At 42.0% G+C, this 18,465-nt stretch overlaps 1 protein-coding gene across 2 annotated transcripts in view; it reads right to left on the bottom strand.

Moving 5' to 3' along the window:
* Positions 1-18,465, bottom strand: part of ADCY5 (adenylate cyclase 5) — a 220,690-nt gene that overhangs the window by 17,263 nt on the left and 184,962 nt on the right. For both annotated transcript variants that reach the window (XM_074145962.1, XM_074145963.1), the window contains exons 9-12: positions 15,554-15,576; positions 10,802-10,946; positions 9,077-9,174; positions 6,257-6,344 (exon numbers count right to left, since the gene is read on the bottom strand). In XM_074145962.1, coding sequence (XP_074002063.1) covers positions 6,257-6,344; positions 9,077-9,174; positions 10,802-10,946; positions 15,554-15,576 — 354 coding nt within the window. The remainder of the gene's footprint in view (positions 1-6,256; positions 6,345-9,076; positions 9,175-10,801; positions 10,947-15,553; positions 15,577-18,465) is intronic.

Genomic DNA, 18,465 nt, shown 5'->3' with positions numbered 1-18,465 from the left:
AGTACAGCTTGCAGGGCTGTGCTCATCCTGTCGTGAGAAGCAAACCACAGGCCATCTGTAACTGAAATTGCCAGGAGCTCGAGCCTGTAAATTACTGAATCAAAAATTAATAAAAAAAGCAGCAATGAAAAAATACACATCATATACCTTTGATCAAAGGCATATCGCAGCACTTTCTGGTGGCATCTCAGAAGCAGACTGTTAAAAAGCCCAGGCTAGTCTTGTGATCTGTCAGACCCTTGGTGAAAGGTGCTGGAGAAACCAGCTGGCCTCATCTGGTCTATGGCACTCGGCACCACAGACACACGGGGCTAAAAATATCAGCTGGCGAGGGCGATCACAGAGCTCCCCTAGACAGACTGTCCCAGTGATTCACTACTATCAGAGCCAGAAGCTTTCTTCTAATTGCTTTCTCACTGCAGGCCGCCAGTGTGCTTTGCTTTAGATGCTGCATTGCACTCTAGGTAGAAACAGTCTCTGGATGAAGGCAGAGACTAACCAGGAGCCCTTTGCAGGAGGGGTCATCCCTCTGCATCTCACGAGGCCTCCTTGACTTGTATTAGCTACAAGAGAAATCCAGATGACAACGAAACAACTCCTTCCTCTTCATGCGCCACCACCATCCTGGCGCAAACTCAGGGCTGGAGCAGCAAGAGATGGACACCAGGAAACCCTTGTGCAATGACACATCTCATCCCGCAGTGCCCTTCCCCTCCACGCCACCCCCTTGGGGCAGAGGGCATCAGCTGAAGACTACCAAAGTTTTTTCCAGAACCCAACTCTCCTTTCCCTACCAGCACGCCACACGAATAGCCAAGCCACTAGAGGGTATTTTTAGAGAAACAAAGAAGCTAGCAGCGCAGCGACACGGCACTGCAATTTAACTGTGACTAATGTTTCTATTAAAAGTCCTGCTTTTCCCTTTTATCCTTCACTCTTACATCTTCAGAGATGTAACATTTTGTCAGTGCATAGCTTCCCACACAGCAGTCCTACAACATAATTACGAAGCGTTTGAGCGGCCGAAGCGCTGATGAGCCGGTGACTTTTACAGAGGGAAGAGAGAGGTTGACATGGCGAGAGTTTTGCAAGAGCTGATTTCACCTGCACAAAAATCCAGCTAACTCCAGGCGAGAGGAGAGGACAAGGCTCTGGGGAGGACGGGAGGGAAGGGAAATCGGGGTTATGACTTAGCTGCACTGCATCAGAATTGACTGAAATTCACTGAAAGCTTATGCGACCCTTCAGGCTCATACAGCCACTTTGAACCAAAGAAAAACATCTCTCTCTCAGAAATAAACCTTGCTGATGTAGAAATCCTTGGCTCTGTTGATAAGCCATGAACCAAAATGCCTCCTTGCCTCACCACGTACAGCTGCTTCCATGCAGACATCAGCCAGCAGATCCCTGCCAGCGCGGGGATGTGGGAAATGCCATGGGGCTTTCCTCTGCTCTAACCTTTATAGGATTCGGAGGGAGAAGGAGGATTTGTGCTGCATTTAAAGTTTTCTCTCTAGATTAGAGAAGGACAGGTTTTCCTGCCACCCCCTTGTTTAGGCCTCAAGGCCAAGCTCCACAAAGGTATGCACGGACCCAACCTCCTTCTGTAATCTCTGGGAAATCAGGCACCTAAATAAAACTTGGGAGTGCTTTGTTGTGGATCTTGGCTCAAGCCCCCGCTGCCAGTGATCCCAAAAAAGCCTGACTTTGAAGCAAGCCTGAGATATCAAGCAAAGCTATCAGGGGAAGACACTTAAATTCTAATGAAAACATGTTTTCTTTGTATTAATCTTGGTTCTCATTACTTTGCAAACTAGGGAAAATTTTAGGTCAGCAAACAAGTACAGCTGGAAAAAAGTCCTGAAGAGGAAACAAATGCCAAAAACCATAGGAGGTCAGGATTGCAATAGAGACCACAACGGCACAGCCGTGCTGTACATCTGAGGAACCTCTGCCTTGTGAACAACATTCATGGAGGCTCTATAACATAAGTAACGCTCTTCCCATTTTACAGAAGCAGATAGAGACCAGGAATACTTGTGGCCTGGAGGACCCCTATGATAGAAATGGGGGACCTGTCTCAGCTCTGACAATTCCGCTCCACTCTAGCAATGTTCTCTCCATAAAAACATCCACAAGTCAGGGGCATAACAACAAAGAAGAAAAAAGAAGGTGACTTCCCCGCCCATTTTCAAATAAAACAAAATAAAATCCCTTTTGTCCTAGGAAAAGAAGCAGAACACCAGGATGTTACAGCACAGCGAAAATAAATGCACTGTTGCTGGTTAACCCATTAGCTTGTACTGTCCAACAGCATTTACTCCTCTTAATAAGAACTCAAATCTTGCCTGAGTGAAGACAGGAGAAGGGAAGGTCTGATGAAATGGCAACTCTAAGCCTGCAGGTGCGCTACTGAGAACATGGGCTGAAAGAAAGGACAATGATCCGTTTGGGCAGCCGAGATTCACATTTGGGTTGCCACATAAGCTTGAGGTCACTCATTAGCCCTCTTAAAATCCCCATGCAAAGAAAATTAACAGTGGGGAAAAGGAAAGTGGATTGCCCAGTCGATTCCAGTTCATTCTGAATTGAAATGCATAAATGCTGCTGGAAGACATTATCTCCCAGAAGAGAGAGGCTCTGAAAGCACGCAGGTACCAAAGAATACAGACGGGGAAGGTAGGGCACTGCTGCATAGATCAAAGTCCAAATTTAAAAAGCGATCCAACAAGTACTAGTGTTACACTGAAAAGAATCCACAACCTCCAGTCATGTGCCTGACAAAAATACACTTAAATAAAAGCTGCACTTTGCAATAACAGCTGATCACAGACAGAAGAGTAATATTTTCCCTTTTTGTCTTTTTAACATATATTGTGGACATGGAAAACTGCTTAGATAATTGCTATTGTGTTGTGAGATGACAAAAAGTATGAGGCCTTTAAGTTCTGATTTTTCAATTTGTAATAAAAGCCTTTGAGTCATTTTGAAGTACATTAAGATGCTTCTGGAGAAAGACAACATCTCCAGGCAACTTGATGTTGCAAGTCCATTTATGTAACTTATTTCACAGTGATTTATTAGTCTATTAAAAAAGTATAGTTTTCAGAAGTATTTTTTTCCCTGCTTGAGAAAAAACCCAAACACTTTAGGAGAATCTAAACTACTTTGGGAGGCAAAGAAACAGGTAGGCAAGCTGGACCTACGTAAAGCTACAGAAAAACTTATTTTCTCATAAAGGATAACTTATAATTTCTCTCATATGTGCTCCTAGGAACATGCAAGAAGTTGAATTCCACACCGCAGTGTAGATACCAGAAGTTAAGGATTTTAAGAAACATGAACTTGATAAGTTAGTAGCAAAACAGATGTCTGTCAGTGGAGTATTTGCGAAGGGATCCTAGTTCCCATGACCTTAGACTCTATTGGGAAGGAACACCATCTCGCGGTGGCCAAGTCTTCACGAAGCATCAAAGTGAAGAACTGGAACTCTCTTGTTTATTACAGCTGAAGAAACTTGGAAAGCCAAGCTGGCTGCATTGGCAGTTCCAGGATCAACTTCTAGTCCATGGAGAATTTTACAGTGGAAGATAATAATGACAGCAAAAGAAAATAAAACATGATCAAGCTGTCCAGAAAGAGCCTGCTGGCCACTATCAAAGCCAGGGATGGAGAGGCCAAACCAGGGAAGGAAAATCTCACATGAAAGCTGGAAAGAGGAAGAAAGAAGAGTCACTTATCATGTAACAGCACAGCAAACAGGCAAAAGTTATGTTTATGCTGATATCCTGGGGTGGACACCTACTTTGCAGCTTTGTGTGGAATGAACCATTGGTATGTAAAATGCATGCTCTCCTATCCCACATCCGAGTGTGAAACAAAACTAACAATGATGACATCCCTGTGTCTTAAAATTTCATCTAAAGAATCTGTAAAAGTGCCTTCCTTGTGCACACATGTAAAAATGCTTCCTGAAACAACGTGGAGTACAGAAATCAAGTAACACCCCTTAACTGAAGGCTAGATAAAACCGTTACTTAAAAACCTCTTACTTGAAATAGCAAAATCTTTAATGACAGAAACAGGCTGCAGCTACTGGGAGCTGCTGCCATCAGACAGGTAGCTAACAAGCTACAAATACCCACCCCCTAAACAAGCCATGTCATAATCAGATATTGCCAGCAGAGGCTAATTTGGAGCACTAAAAAAGGGGTTATCAAAAAGGTACTGGAGCTAGAGGGCCTGATATTGTGGATATTTGAAATCTGTGCACGGAAGGCACAGGCCACGCTGAATGTTATACCTAAGCATCTTGTGGTTCTGGACCAACATGCTGAAAACTCACTTTCAGAAATACCAGGAGCTTCATAAAATCCCATTAAATTCTGATGTTAGTCTGAATTCCCTCCAATGTCTTGTGTTTCCAGGGCCTGTGCACTGAGGCAAAGTCAGCCGAAAACTAGTTGCAGGCACAACTTCTGCTGGAATTTGTAAGATCAAGGCAAAGAAAGCAAGACTGAACATCTGCCTAGGGTCACGAGGGCTGAAAAATCATGTGTGCGTTAATTTAGATCAGTAATAATATTAAACCAAAAAAGCCCAAACCAAACTCAAAACCTTTGAATGATGACAGAAGAAATGAGTGCTGCTGTCAGCATGTGGAAGCAACCTAAGCCCGTAAAAGCCAGAGGGTGACAAACAGCTGTGCGCCTTGAAATCCGTCTGGTTGCAAGTCAGCCAGCTTGAATACTTCAGAGGTCTGGGTCTGCCACAGCTCTTGCCCCAGTATTTCCACAGCACCAGTAGAGCTGCTGTGTTGGCATGGCTCTGCACAGCTGGCAGTGAGCTGGGATGTAGCTGCCGGTGGCACCGCAGTGTAAGTAGGCTCCAGCACAGCTCTGCACCAAGTTTCCAAGTCCTTTGTGGCTGTGACCAAAAGCTTTCCACGTTGGTCGTTAATTAACTGCTAACCACATTAACTGCTGATACCAGTTTACAAACTAATGACACTCAATAGCATCCTCATGTGCAACGGACACACCAAGCATAACCAGGCATCTTTGGGTACCATTTCCCAGCTGAAGGGAGCCAAGCACTGTTATTTCTGACTTGTAATTCTCATTGCTGGTAAACAAGCAGGACCAACGGGATGCTGCGCTTACTAACTAGGTTCTCTTTAAAATTGTCATAAGCCCAAGGGAAGCCCCGTGAGTGAGTTGTTAAGTTCAGATATAACCTGAAGCTTCTTTCACTGGGAACAGTTTGTAGCTCTTATTAAACGAGAAGGCAAAGCTTAATTCTCCAGATCTAAATTTCAAAAATCAAAAAGACATAAAGGGTGCAAGTCTGTCAAGAGCACCCACATTCAACTGTTGAAAATGGCACAGAGAAGATAATTAAAGTGAGGCAAATCATCTGCCTGACATAATCAGTTACCCCACTGTTTCTTCTGCAGGAAACATTATGCTACTGAGCTATTTTATTCCAGGCTCTGAGGAACAAAGCTGAGCTTGGGCTAAGGAGCCTGAATCTGAACGTATTCCATGTTCAGCCACTGCAGGACTGCAAGGATCCCCCAAACGGCAAATACAATCAACTAGCATCAACAATTTAATATGCATATTTTGAGCTAAAAAGATGAGTAAATCACCCTTCCTAAAGCACTCCCTCCTGATTTACCACAGACTGCCAAGAAGAATTAATATGTTTTCAGATTTCACACAATGTATTTCTTCACTGATCAAAACCAGTTACAAGAGCGAGCCCACCAAATGTCAGAAGTTCTGTGTACCCATCTGAGAAAGGCTGATAAACTTATATATGTTTATGGCTTTTACTTCCCCCCAGAACATTTTTCCTTGATGATATTCTGCTTCTGATTATCTGCCTACCCAAACATGCATATGCAGCAGGGGCCAGCACACAGGCGACTCCGCAGGAAGTTCACAGGGAGGAAACGAACGGTCAGTGTTTCGTTCCACACTGGAAAATGTGTTCTTCTATCAATATGAGAGTGCCCGCAGGGGACTTCATAGACATGCAGATCCACAGAGTGATTACTTCTTGCTGAACTACAGAGATGCCAACCCTAACATCTGTTTGCAGTTCATTCTGTCTTATCAAAGGCTTTTTCTGTAACCCTTATCACATAGTGTGGAAAGGATGGCTAACAAAACATGCTCTGTTAGCTGAAGAAACAGATTGCTGATCCGGTTATCTCAGGCAAAGGACTCTACAAAGAAACCACAGTACTCACCTTTACACAGGAGTAAATGACCGAAACAAACACCACTGTGGTCAGGATCAGGAAACAGGTCAGGTAAAAGCCCAGCATAAATGTAGAGCTGAAATCAAGGAAATTTTTATTTTTTAAATGCACATCATATAGAATAGCTACAGCTCCGCTCTCCAGAATGTGATATTTGTACAGCTATGACACACTGCATGGGCTTTCCAATTAGGACAGCAGTAGGAGATACGAGGTGCCTTGAATATCAACAGATACTTTGCCCTATTTTGAATTACTCACGCAGGCTGCAGAGCAGAGAATCCTGCATCTTTTATAGCAATCACCTTCCTGCCGGGGTGACAACAGAGGGACTGAGAAATATTGCATGCACTGGAGGAGCTGATAGAACAATTTATTATGACGGGTGGGCCCCTGGCTGGCTGTGGGCAGGAGACCCCTGGGAGGGAAAGTGTGCTGAGCACTGTGGTGCAGCCGAGTGGGAATCGTCTCGATAGGAACTGCTACCCGCCCTTGCCATGCACAGGGAACGTCTGTGCTGCACCATCCCCCGTGCTGGGTCTCGTTAATGGGATGGGAGCGACCACGGCACAAGGACAGTCAGGGAAAACAGCTTTAATCTGGCCAGTTTGATAGGTTCCTGTTCCTCCCAACTTTGAAGTACAAACAGGACTCCAGGGCCAACTTTGTACTATGCATTTTGATGTGTTTTGATCATGAAGATATTCAACAACAATTTCCCAGTGATTGGTCTCTGTGTGACAGGACAGGCCCCCTCCCAGGAGTTAGCCTCGTTCATAATTTAAAGGAACTACTCTTGTGATGTGACATTGAGGCCAACCACACCAAAGCCAGCTGGTCTCTGCGTTCTCTCATGACTACTAAGATAATTGTACTTGCTAATTCACTGTTTGAGCCTTTGTGAAATTCATTAAAGCTATTCCTCTTTATCAACATAAATTATCACTGCCATTTTGTCTCTAGTTTGAGATTCAAATTCCATGTTGTGTCTTTCATGAAGCTCTGATGGTGACACATATACACCTGTGGTTTCAGCTGCTGCTTAACTGTTACCTTCAATAAAAGACCAAAACTAGGCAACTGAAATATAAGGAAAAACAAACTAAAAGGTGAAGGAAAGTATATCTGACCTGCAGGTAAAACATGAAATTTTACTTACTCTTGAACCAAATCATCTTTCAGGCAGGTCAGACTGCCTAAGGATACCTCAGAACTTAACAAAAATCTAACCACCACCCTTATGGGCGGCGTGGAAGGAGACTGAGCAGCATGACATTTATACTACGCTGCTGTAAGAGATTGACTCCCATGTAATACAAAAGAGTCAGCCATATGGTTGCCACAGATCAGAAATTGTCAAGTTGTCATTTAAATGTTAAACTGGGTTTTATGGAGACAGCTTAGTGGCTGCTTAGGGAGTTTGATGAGCAACACAAAGGCTGGTGGAGGGCCTCTGCAGGTGTGGAGTCACAGCAGTAATATCCAGAGATCCAGAGTATAAGGCTTCACTAAGTCAATTACTCTCAAATAACATTTTTGGCTATAATTAACAATGTGTTAATTACTGGGATTGATCTAGTTTCAATTCTGGGCCTCTCAGCTTCACTTCCAGTTTCCCAAAGTGGAACTGTCTGTTGACACAGTACATTTGTACTCATGTTATTGTGCTGATTCAATCTTTCTGTGAGCAGAAGTGAATGTCCTCTTGCCTGGGAGAGGGAATGACCTCAAACATCAGACTATGCGTCATTTCTGTGTCCTTCCAAATATCTGATCCGAATGGTACAAACCAATCTCTACTCTGAAAAGATCTGTGGTGTGAACAGATGTAGAAAGCAGTTGTAATGGCATGGTATTGGAGCTCTCTCTAAACAATTTTTGTCTTCTTGTAATGAAGATGAACTTGGAGCATTTTCAGTGCTTCTGTGATCTTGTCCTTCAGATTAAAAATGACTAACTCCAAATTTATTTCCAACACAGCAGTGCTCAGTGAAGTGATATATTACTGCTGCTAAACCAGAGCACAGGAAATACCAACATGCTTTAATTTTAAGGGATTTTTTTTATGAACTCTTTGAGAAGAAATACCATGTCTGCAGAGCTCACTGCTGAAAAAGATCCAGTGGGTTACACTGTGCCTTTCAGACAAAGCAACACACTGCAGTGGTCCAAAAGCACCGTGCCCCACAGCCCCGAGGAGCTTATGCCACTCTTGCCTGGGGAAAGAAATGACTGCAACCCCTACACCCGGAGTCAGCTACCCAAAGAGCAGACACGTGTAGCTCAACTCCTTCTGTACCTTTCTTCTTGCGCTGCGACTCTGAGTCCAGAAGAATAAACACATGAGAGATTATGCCTCATCTGTGAAGCAGACCCTGAGACCTCAGCGCTCTGGGCAACAAGGCTGTGATGGGTTTTTCACCTCTCTGTCCCACTACGTTCAGATAAGAGGACAGCCTGGCCTCATGCTGTGAACGCCTACTATGCCTTAGTAGGCAATCCTTACTCCTTAGTGATATCTGTTTTCCACAGGCTTATAAACATGCTGAACTGCATTTCCTAAGATGGAGGTAAATGGTAAGAGAAATCACGCTGGGAAAACAGAAATCCTCACGTGCCAGTGAGGAGGTTTTAATCTGCACAAGAAATGAGTGAAAACAATAAGCACCACGCATCACTTGAGCATGAATTATTTAAAGATTTTCCTCTTCCCCTTGGTGCTCTGAATTCTCAAGAAAAAAACAAAGAAAAGTAGGCCAGAATAGAGGAGGGGAGCAGATGGGAGCAAAGGGATGAAAAGATACTCACTGTGGCATGATTATGACTTGAACAAAGCAGATGAAGAGGAAGACTAGGGAGGCACAGGCCACGTAGGCTCCAAACCTGTCATCCACCTGCTTGGAGTACTGCAAAAATGCAAACAGGGTCATGTTAGTGGGAAATTTCACTGGCTGCCTTCTCTCCACAAAAACTTCTTATTTGGCTTCTGTTTAGGTCCTTGGAAAGCAGCTCTAGTAGGAAACAACTAACATTACAAACTGCTCTTTTCTCTGGGCAAGCTGTAAGGGCCTGAACAGGCCCAAAGGGCAGGGGACAAACCCACACAGCTGGGTGGAGAGAGGATTCGCCATCTGCCCCTTGCACGAGAGGAACAGGAACGGATTAACTGGGACCAGGATTCTAGGTCACCATCGTCAGACCTAAATTTCTTCCATGGGAAGGTTCCTCCAACAGGGATGAATATTGCTAATGAGAAAACCTTGCATTTTGTGCAGACGGCTTGGCTTGTTCTAATGATAGTGCGAGGATGCTGCGGTTTTCACACAGTCACTCCTTCCAACTACTTGTCAACATATTGGTCACATGGGATCTGCATCCGATTCCCAAAGATGCTTTATTTAGCTTGAGGCACGGTTCTCAGTACAGAGAGTCTCAATGTTTGAACCAGAAAATAAAAGGTGCTCAGAACAGGTGAACTGCTAATTTCTCTAGCAGTGTTCAGCTATAAAGCTGAAGGGAAGGAGCGAGGGGAAATAACCCGCTTGAGCTTTTATCCAGTCCCACACTGATACAGCTGTGAATCCTGCAAAGGTATGCGTTTGCCATAGGTTACAAATCCTTTCATTTAAAGAGTGTTTCTAAATAAAACACTAAAATAGTTAGTGCAAACTTAATTACTGAAGCTTTTTCCATGGAATAATGAACCTGAAGACTCCTCAAGTATCCCAAGGATCTGTGCTTTGATTAAAAAAAAAAGAAAAAAGAAAAAAGAAGACTTTGACTTTCTTTAGGCAGTTAAAACCAGCAGTTTACATAGTACCCTTAATAACAGCATCTGGACTTAACTGAGTTTAACTTTGCAGACATCTAGAGCCGATGTTGTCTCTATTACACAGACAGAGAAATTGAAAAGATCTTTGCCTCACAACATTGACATCTGAAACAAAACCAGGAAGCAATCAGCTATTCAGGAGCCCTCGGTCTGTTACTCCTCTTTCTCACATTTGTGAGACACAAAACTCTATTTGTTGCTTAAAATGGGTTCCCAAAAATGACCAGAGTATGAATTGCATCCTAATGAACCTTAGTAGTTTCTGGGGCTCCCTGGGGGTACAAAGGCAGAGTAAAGCCCCTCCAGAGGTGACCTGGAGCTTGGGCAGGCTGAAGCAGGTTTCTCCAGTGATTTGAGGGAGATGAGGGGTGACTGCCATTTCACTTTGGATGCCTCAAGGTCAGAGAAACAAATCTGCTTTATTCTGGATTCCCTTTATAGCTCGTCATTATATATTCATGTGTGTCTGACAGAAATGACTTGGTTTTCCTGCCCAGTGCTCCCTTCAGATGACTGTGGCTTTCTAGGGACATGGATATTAAGGTTTCCACAAAGAAGCACAGATTTTTTTAAGATCACAACCCCACCTCCAACACCAAACACTTAGCTTCACCTATAGATACAAAAGCTTGACCTTATGCAGGTGTATTAAAACTCTCAACGAGCTTGACTGACACATTGCAACGATTTTTATACATTACCTTTTTCTCCAAGTCAGGCTCCCTGAATGTTAAGAGGAACTTGCGCACGTGCTCGGAGCGTAACCGATCAATACTTCTGGCATCGATGGCACGGCCCAGAAACTCATCCACTTCATCTTCTGGGTTCATACTTTCCTGTGTATTCCTGAGGATGTCACAAAAAGGGAGCATAAGAGGACAAGATAATTTCCCCCTCTTCACTATATGTTATCATTTCAGCAAGCTGGAGGTTAAATGGCATTTTGTTCATGACAGCTTCAAGTTGGAAAATGGATTCTGAGCCGCGAGGAAAATGATATCGGCTCTGGAGCTCATTGCCAGTCCTGAGTCCACCAGTGAAAGGATTTGATTTACATGCCCTTTTTCTACACTATCTCCATCTGTTCTCTTGCCTTGCAGTCTTTTCACTGTCCTTCATTCTCTAAAACCGGTCAGTAGTCTCCTTCCACTAGTCCTCTGACTTGTTCTTCCCTGCCCTGCCATGCTGTCGTAGCTGTGAGTGCCTGAACTGGCAAAATTATTTATGTAACCAGTCATATTTCTTGCTTCCCAATAATAATCTTTGTAAATATTTCTGTGAAATATTTCTGAACTTGAACAATTCTCCATTTTTGAGAAAAAATTGTTCACAGAACAAATGTGGGGAAAAAACTGTGGCCTGACACCCTACTGCCTCCCCTTCATGCAGCCATTTATGGGTATAAAGCATAAACCATACAAAATTTTCTGTTTATAAGATATTTACTTAATACAAGGAAAGGTTGCAAAAGAAAAAGGTAGCAAAAGAAAGCAATACAAATTAGATTCTGCTTTCTAAATATGTGGAACAAGATTTCTAAATTGCTTACAGTCTTTAGTATCAGTGTGTTTCTAACGCTCAGCTACAGTTTCCAAAAAAATGAGGCTGATTTTCAAAAACTGTTGAAAAAAATAACACTGAAAACTTAATTTTCCTGAGGCATTTTGCACTGAGGATCAGGAAACCCGAAGCACCTCCCCAAACTCTCTAGTTATTTTTAAAATCTAAAAAGGATTTTAATGACTTGATGCTGTCACTTTAATGGCCTGCCTTAAAACTAGCTATAGGCAGAAATTAAAAGCTAATCCTGAAGTGCTGTTTTTCTGCTCTGCTTGCGTGATTGCCAAGGTTATCCACAGGATATGCCAATAGTTATCCACTGGAATATGCTCCCCACTTGCACTGAGGCATATTCCAGTGGATAACTATTTCTGTGTGCAAACCCCATGATGGCCCAGCAACTTACAGCTCATGTTGTGTGACCTTCGCCTTAGACACTCTGGAGGAAAAATCCCAAGGTCTGACAAGCACGATGGAAAGCTACACTGCTTTATTTTCTCAGTTTTATTGGTACTCCCTAACAGCGCGTAATGCACAAACACTGTGTTGCAGCCAGCAGGTCCCTACAGGTGCGACTGTGACCGAAGCGGAGACTGCTCAAAGCAGCTTACGAAACAGAATGTGACTCTGTTTTAAAAGTTAAAAGTTGCTTTTCAAAATAAAAGGCCTCCCAAAACTTTTTGCAAAACTGGACCAGACTTTAGAAGCATTCTCTACCACAACTCTACTGTGTACCTCTTGCCAGGAGAAAAATAAATCAAGTCTCCCTACTCGTTTCCATTCCACCCCCCTTTGCCCCAGCCAACAAGTTGAATGTGTCTGTATCTCAGCTGGGTCATCATGATACACCAGTGGCATCTATTTAGTGACCACATGGCAATTGCAAACCTAGTTTGTCTCAAGGTCTTATTTTAGCCAATCTTAATATTTCAGTGGGGTTGGGGAAAAGAGCCTTTTATTTTTGGGCTCTAGTGTTATTTAATTCCTTGAACTTCATATATTCCACTTTGAAAATAAAAGTGGTTTTGTCCCTAGGACAGGATACTTAATTTACTTCTAGATGCTTCCTTAGAGGAAGCACATCTGCTTGACCATTCAAGATAATGCTGCTTGTTTTCATTCAGTCCTTGCAATTCTGTCTTCTGGCCTCATAAAAATGAGCAAGGAAATCATTAGGCTTTGTATTTACAGAATGTCTTCCAAGATCCTGCGAGTTATTTACACATTTGGGTCATTCACATTTACCCGTTTCATACCACGTACGAGAGAAGCAATACGTTTTCTCCTAGAGCCGAAGGGAAAGAATCAGCTCAGCATCTTCATGAACCTCCATTAAATTTCAAGTTCCAGTCAAAAAGCATCACTCAGGAAGACGTGAAGAGCAGAAACTGTCTGCTCGGACTTTGGCCTTGGCTGCCTCCAGTTTTGTAATAGGTCATTATCCTGCTGAGGGTAGCACTAATACTACAATAACTTCTGCAGTCGCAAATTGGGTAGAAATACCCCTGCAGGTTTTTAATTACTTTGCTGGGATATTTGCAGTGAGGCAGCCACGTTCACGTAGACTGCAGGGAAGCTCAGTTACCTTGTGTATACCTAGCTGCTAGTTGTACCCGAACTAGTTACTGTACGGCAAATTCAGGTACATTTGCATAGATCTAAGTCTTAAATTGAAATACAAAATTTCCCAGTGCTAAGGAGAGCCCTGGAGGCAGTGCCTGCAAGTCAAGAGCTGAGGTACTGCCATAGACTAATGAAATCCATACGTGGAAATGCTTATTGATATATTCATAGTTTGGTGGTGGTGGGAACCCAAGGATTTCAGGCCACCACGAAACTTCCAGAAACACCCCTTAAAAGCACTGCTGAGATTTCTCTAAATGTAGCCAACAGAAAATTGGTGCAAGGGACAGGAACAGCACGAACAGAGCTTGGAGCAACTTTTGCACTCTGCTTGCAAATGTGAAAGCCAGCAATTAACCCAGAGATGCTGGCTTCAGAGTAATCCAAAAATGTTCTGCTGATTTAATTACTTTCTGCAAATGAAGAGTGTGACCACTGCCAAAACTACATGTATGCCATAATTTTAAATGCTCCATGCCTACATTCAGTAACTAAATCTGCATTTAGGCATGCGTCGGGTCCTGTTTTCAGAGATGCGTGGTGCCTACACCTTCCTTTACCATCAAGGAAAGTACTGATGCTCAGTGTTTCTGCACGTGAAGGTATTGGATTGAGTGTTTGACATGGTTGAGGTATCTGATTTTAAGCAATGTCACCGTGAACATTTTCTGCTAGAGATTTTTTCTTTGTCCTTGAATTAAACAGATTTTCAGATCAAGAGATTCTGAGGCAAGTAGTAGCTTATTTTGGTGCTGAACAGAAATGCAAAAATCCTGCAATCTGTATAATAAAATGGGGTCACACTGAATCAGCACTGGTAAATACACAGTAATCCTTGCCAGCATTTAGCCTACTGGCCATAACAGCTCAAGTAACCTTTTCAAACTATAGGACGGAGGAGAGACGTTACGGTCCTTGGAGGAACAGTGGAGATTCTGTTCGTCACCAGCTGGGTGACTGTTGTGGGCTAACACTGAGGCAGATGACTTTATGTTCTGTTGTATAAACTATACATAGAGATCCTGTTTTATGAGGAATACTTAAAATTTCTGTATTCCTAAGGAATAATTTTTTGTAATCTGTTAGATTTTTTCTGTCCAAAGTATATCTCATATCAACTGAGTTCCCTGAAGCCATAGATGCAACAAAAATTCCTGGTGACTCCCCCTAGACACCCTGTACCACCAGTGAAACATCGCAGGGTGCACAGAGATAATGTTATGGAAATTGAGTTTGCAGTGAAGGGCAAGGGAGGGAGAGAATGATCCTATTATTGCCGTGTTCAAACTTATCACATCCCTTTACTTTTAGGGAGTCACTGTCAATGCTCAGCCACCATCATGTGAATTTTCCCAAAGCCAGATGCTCAGGTCCCACAGAAGCATTTAGCTGCCCCAGCTCACAGAGGTCTGCTTAGTCCTGACCACCAGCAGCCTGAGAAACATGATAAAGAGCAACAGCCACCTATTTTAGGCATCAGTCTCATCTACTGCCACCTATCTCACACTGAGCAAGCTTTCAACTAATGCCATTCAGTAGGACTGAATGTGAAATTATTACAAACACCTTCAATAGAGGAAATGTTTTTGCTATTTCCAGCTGTAGAAGTTAAAAAGTGGACATGGCTGGGTTTTTCCTCCAAAAGAAATTTTTCAAAATATCACTCTTGTTGAATTGTTATTTTAAATATTTTTTTTTAAAGTTCTATATGAAAAAGAAAATGAAAATGCTGCTTTAATGTGGCTGTATTTTAGAGCACAGAAGTTTGAAATTACTTTTTCAAATAAAGCTGTCATTTCTGAGTTCATTTTTATACATAGAAATAAGTAATATGTAATAATGAGTAATATAAAACATATACAAGTAAACTCAGAAATTATATATATATTTCAATACATACATAAGGTTTTCTTAACTGAGATGTTCAACACAGATGTACTTTACAGGAAGATTTTGTTCTTAGGATATTTTCAAAGCAGCAAATAGCAAAGAATATCATGGGCATGGAGAAGAGCAGCAAACGCATTTTAATTACAAAAGCAAGTTAGAACCACACAAATGAATAAATGTTTTAAGGGTAGTGTCAGTTCTGAATGCACAGCAGTCAATCCCATGCCCTCGACTGGCTGTCCCTCCAAGAGAAACCTCCAGGGAGTCCAGGCATTATTCTTGGCTGCTGGGCATTAATTTTTGTCTTTTTTTTTTAATATGAGAAAAGAAATCCCAAATCTGCAAACATAACAGTGTATGACAGAAGTAAATTTGCTTACTTGTCCTTGGGGTCCTCAAAACCCTGAAAGAAAGGAAAAGGACACAAGGGTTAGGAAACAGGCTGACCTTGAGAACACAAAGTGTCCTGAGAACGACATTTTGAGAGTTTTCAGGGCGCTCATTGTTAGGTGTGGATGGAAAACCGTACCATCACATGAAAATATTTTGTGCTGCCGTAACATCAGGCAGACAGAGCAGTTTTAGTAAAACACATGCCTTCAGATAGAAATTTATGGAAGTAAAGATATGGGAAATGCCCGAGTTGAATGCTGGCATGCTTCATTTCAGGTGCCTTCTTTTTTTCAGTCACCATTACAAATGATAGAATGGAAATTATGCTGATATTATAACTGAGGACATATTTTACTTGAAACAAAACTCATACTGATAACATGGGACAGCTATTGTATTCAACAAGGTTGTACTTCTCTAAGCCGGGGCTTGGCTAAGGGATCTGGATGCATTTCAATTTTCCTCTCTTCAGGAGGAAACTCAAGGGGTCCTGTTCTTTCTCCCTCACTGCATGCAGATATGAAACATGTTTTCTTGAATAATATTTCAGGAATTATTCATAATTTTTGTAATAGCCAAAATGTTCTCAATTCCTTTAGGGCCACCTGAACTAAGTAAGTGTCTGTATTTACGGGTCATCCGTAGTTTAAGTGGCTAGAAGGCCTCAGAGAAACATATGTACAGAGGCATAGTTCTATATGTTTAGCATTAATATACCCAATAGACCAAATTGCATCAAAATGGCCATTTTGCATGGGCTGAGACAAAATCTGCCCTCTGACATCTTGGCTTAAATTAAACTGAAGTCAAGAAAAGTTGTATATTTGACAAGTAGGGTCAAATACTCAGGGACAGAGTTTGTACCCTGTGTTCCAAAACATAAAACAAATGTAGCTGGGAGATAGGAAGAATTCCTTTTGTTTTCCTCCCAGAGACCTCAGGCCAAAAATGCTCCGAGCACGTGAGGATATTCCAGCTGCTGGGCCTGCAGGCGTTACCAAAGTGGGGGCAACAAACTCAGATGCATCCTGGTGGTAAAACAGTAAAAATCTTTGGGCAAAAGTCTTCCCACAGCCACCTTGTCCAACACCATCAGAAACAAGAATGTTGACTTGACACTAAACGTGAACAGATTTTGCCCTTGCAACTAGTTAGTAAAGCGGCGATATGGCAAGAGGCAGAAGTAAAGCCAATGCAAGCCCTGAACAGCATCAGCTTTGCAAGGGGGAAAAAGTGGGTTTTGTCACTCAGGTCAACAGCCAGGACTGTGATTCACTGAGAGTGCAATTTCCGTTTTTATAGACTCTGTTTCAGACTAAAAACACACTTCAAAATAGAAACCGCAACTCCAACTTCACACATCAGAAATTCAGATAAGGGAAGTCTCCCAGTCCCGTGTAACAACCACCAGCGGATCCAATGGGAAGAAGGAAACAGTAATGATGATTCAAAGTTAGCATGTCCAGTTATTCAAGCCAAAAAAAACATGTACTTTTTGTACTTTTTCATTTCACATTAGAGAGTGATCATTCAACTTCTTGTTGTGTGGCTTTTTTTTTTTATCTTAATCATTTTACAGTTGTCAGGAATATCTGATTGATTTATTTATTTATCCTCTAAGCAATGCTACAACACAGTGCCAAAACCAAAAGCTCACTGACTAATCATGGAGACAAAATGCTCACTAATTTGTCTGGTGTCATAGTCAGGCTCAAAAAAAAAAGGAAAATCAGCTAAACACGAACAGCTACCAGACAAGAAATAAGAGGAGAGAATTGATGAGAAAAACACTGGTACTTGCTTATTAGCTAGACATCAAGTTCACATTTTCAGGCTTAGCCACATGGGAACGGGACGATTGACTACAGTGGGAGAGTCCCCTAAAATGGTCTGATTTTCACAGGCAGCTGTGGAACCGTTCATCCTACTGAAATCCTGAAACTAAACACAGATCTCACACTCCTGACTTCTAGGTGTACAAATTTGAGGATACAGGCCAACCAGGTCAAGTTACCAAAACACCTCATCAAGCACATCCTCAAAAAATTCCCCAATATTTCAAGCATGGAAAAATACGTAGGATGCATATTTAACTGTTTGTTTATATGAAGAATCATTTGATCAACACGGAATTTGATTCTTTCCTCCTTCTATCCCCCAGCAAAACTGGTATAGGAATATATCTAAAATTATACAGAATAAATTGATCTAGCTTTTCAATTTAAAATACTAAATTGTGCTTGAAACCCTGGAAATTATTCATGCTGGTAGTTCAAATTAAATTGGTGTTTCAAAATTAAAAACTCAAAAAAGACATATTTCAGGTAAAGCAAAAAAGGAAAAGATTAGTACAATTTTTTTCCTGGATCTTCATTTAACAAGGCCAAATATTTAAGAGTGAGTTGAACTTTAATTAGAGAGAATCAGCTTAAAATTAAATGTAGTGGGAACCTCTTTAAGTTAAGCAAATTAAATGATTCATTTCAAACGTTCCCATTTCATAGGAAAGATTCTTCAAGCAGAATTGCCAAAAATGGAATTGTTATGGAGAAAGGTCTGCAGGATTATTTTAGGAAAAACACCCCATACACAGCTTCTTAAAAAAAATGGTCTTTTAGGAGGAGAGAAAGGAGATCTTTATTATTTGCACTGACAGGATACAGAGCAAATATATCTCTAGGATCTGGCTGTGACCAGAGATTTCCTTCCCTACCCCCTAAAGCACCCAGATCTCAATCACATACCAAGAAGTCTTTTAAGTGGAGGAGATGACCACACGCGCAAGGTCACGCTGCTTGCCCTATTTTGGCTTGGAGGGAAATTTCCCCCTGGGTTTTGGTTAATGTGTTTTCACCTCCTCCTACTTTGTGGGCATGCTTGGTCCATTGAAAAATCTGCA

The sequence above is a fragment of the Numenius arquata genome, chromosome 3, assembly GCF_964106895.1.
Source record: "Numenius arquata chromosome 3, bNumArq3.hap1.1, whole genome shotgun sequence".
NCBI classification, from domain to species: Eukaryota; Metazoa; Chordata; class Aves; order Charadriiformes; family Scolopacidae; genus Numenius; species Numenius arquata.
The sequence above is the reverse complement of the archived record's forward strand: the minus strand, read 5'-3'. Positions and strand labels throughout refer to the sequence as shown.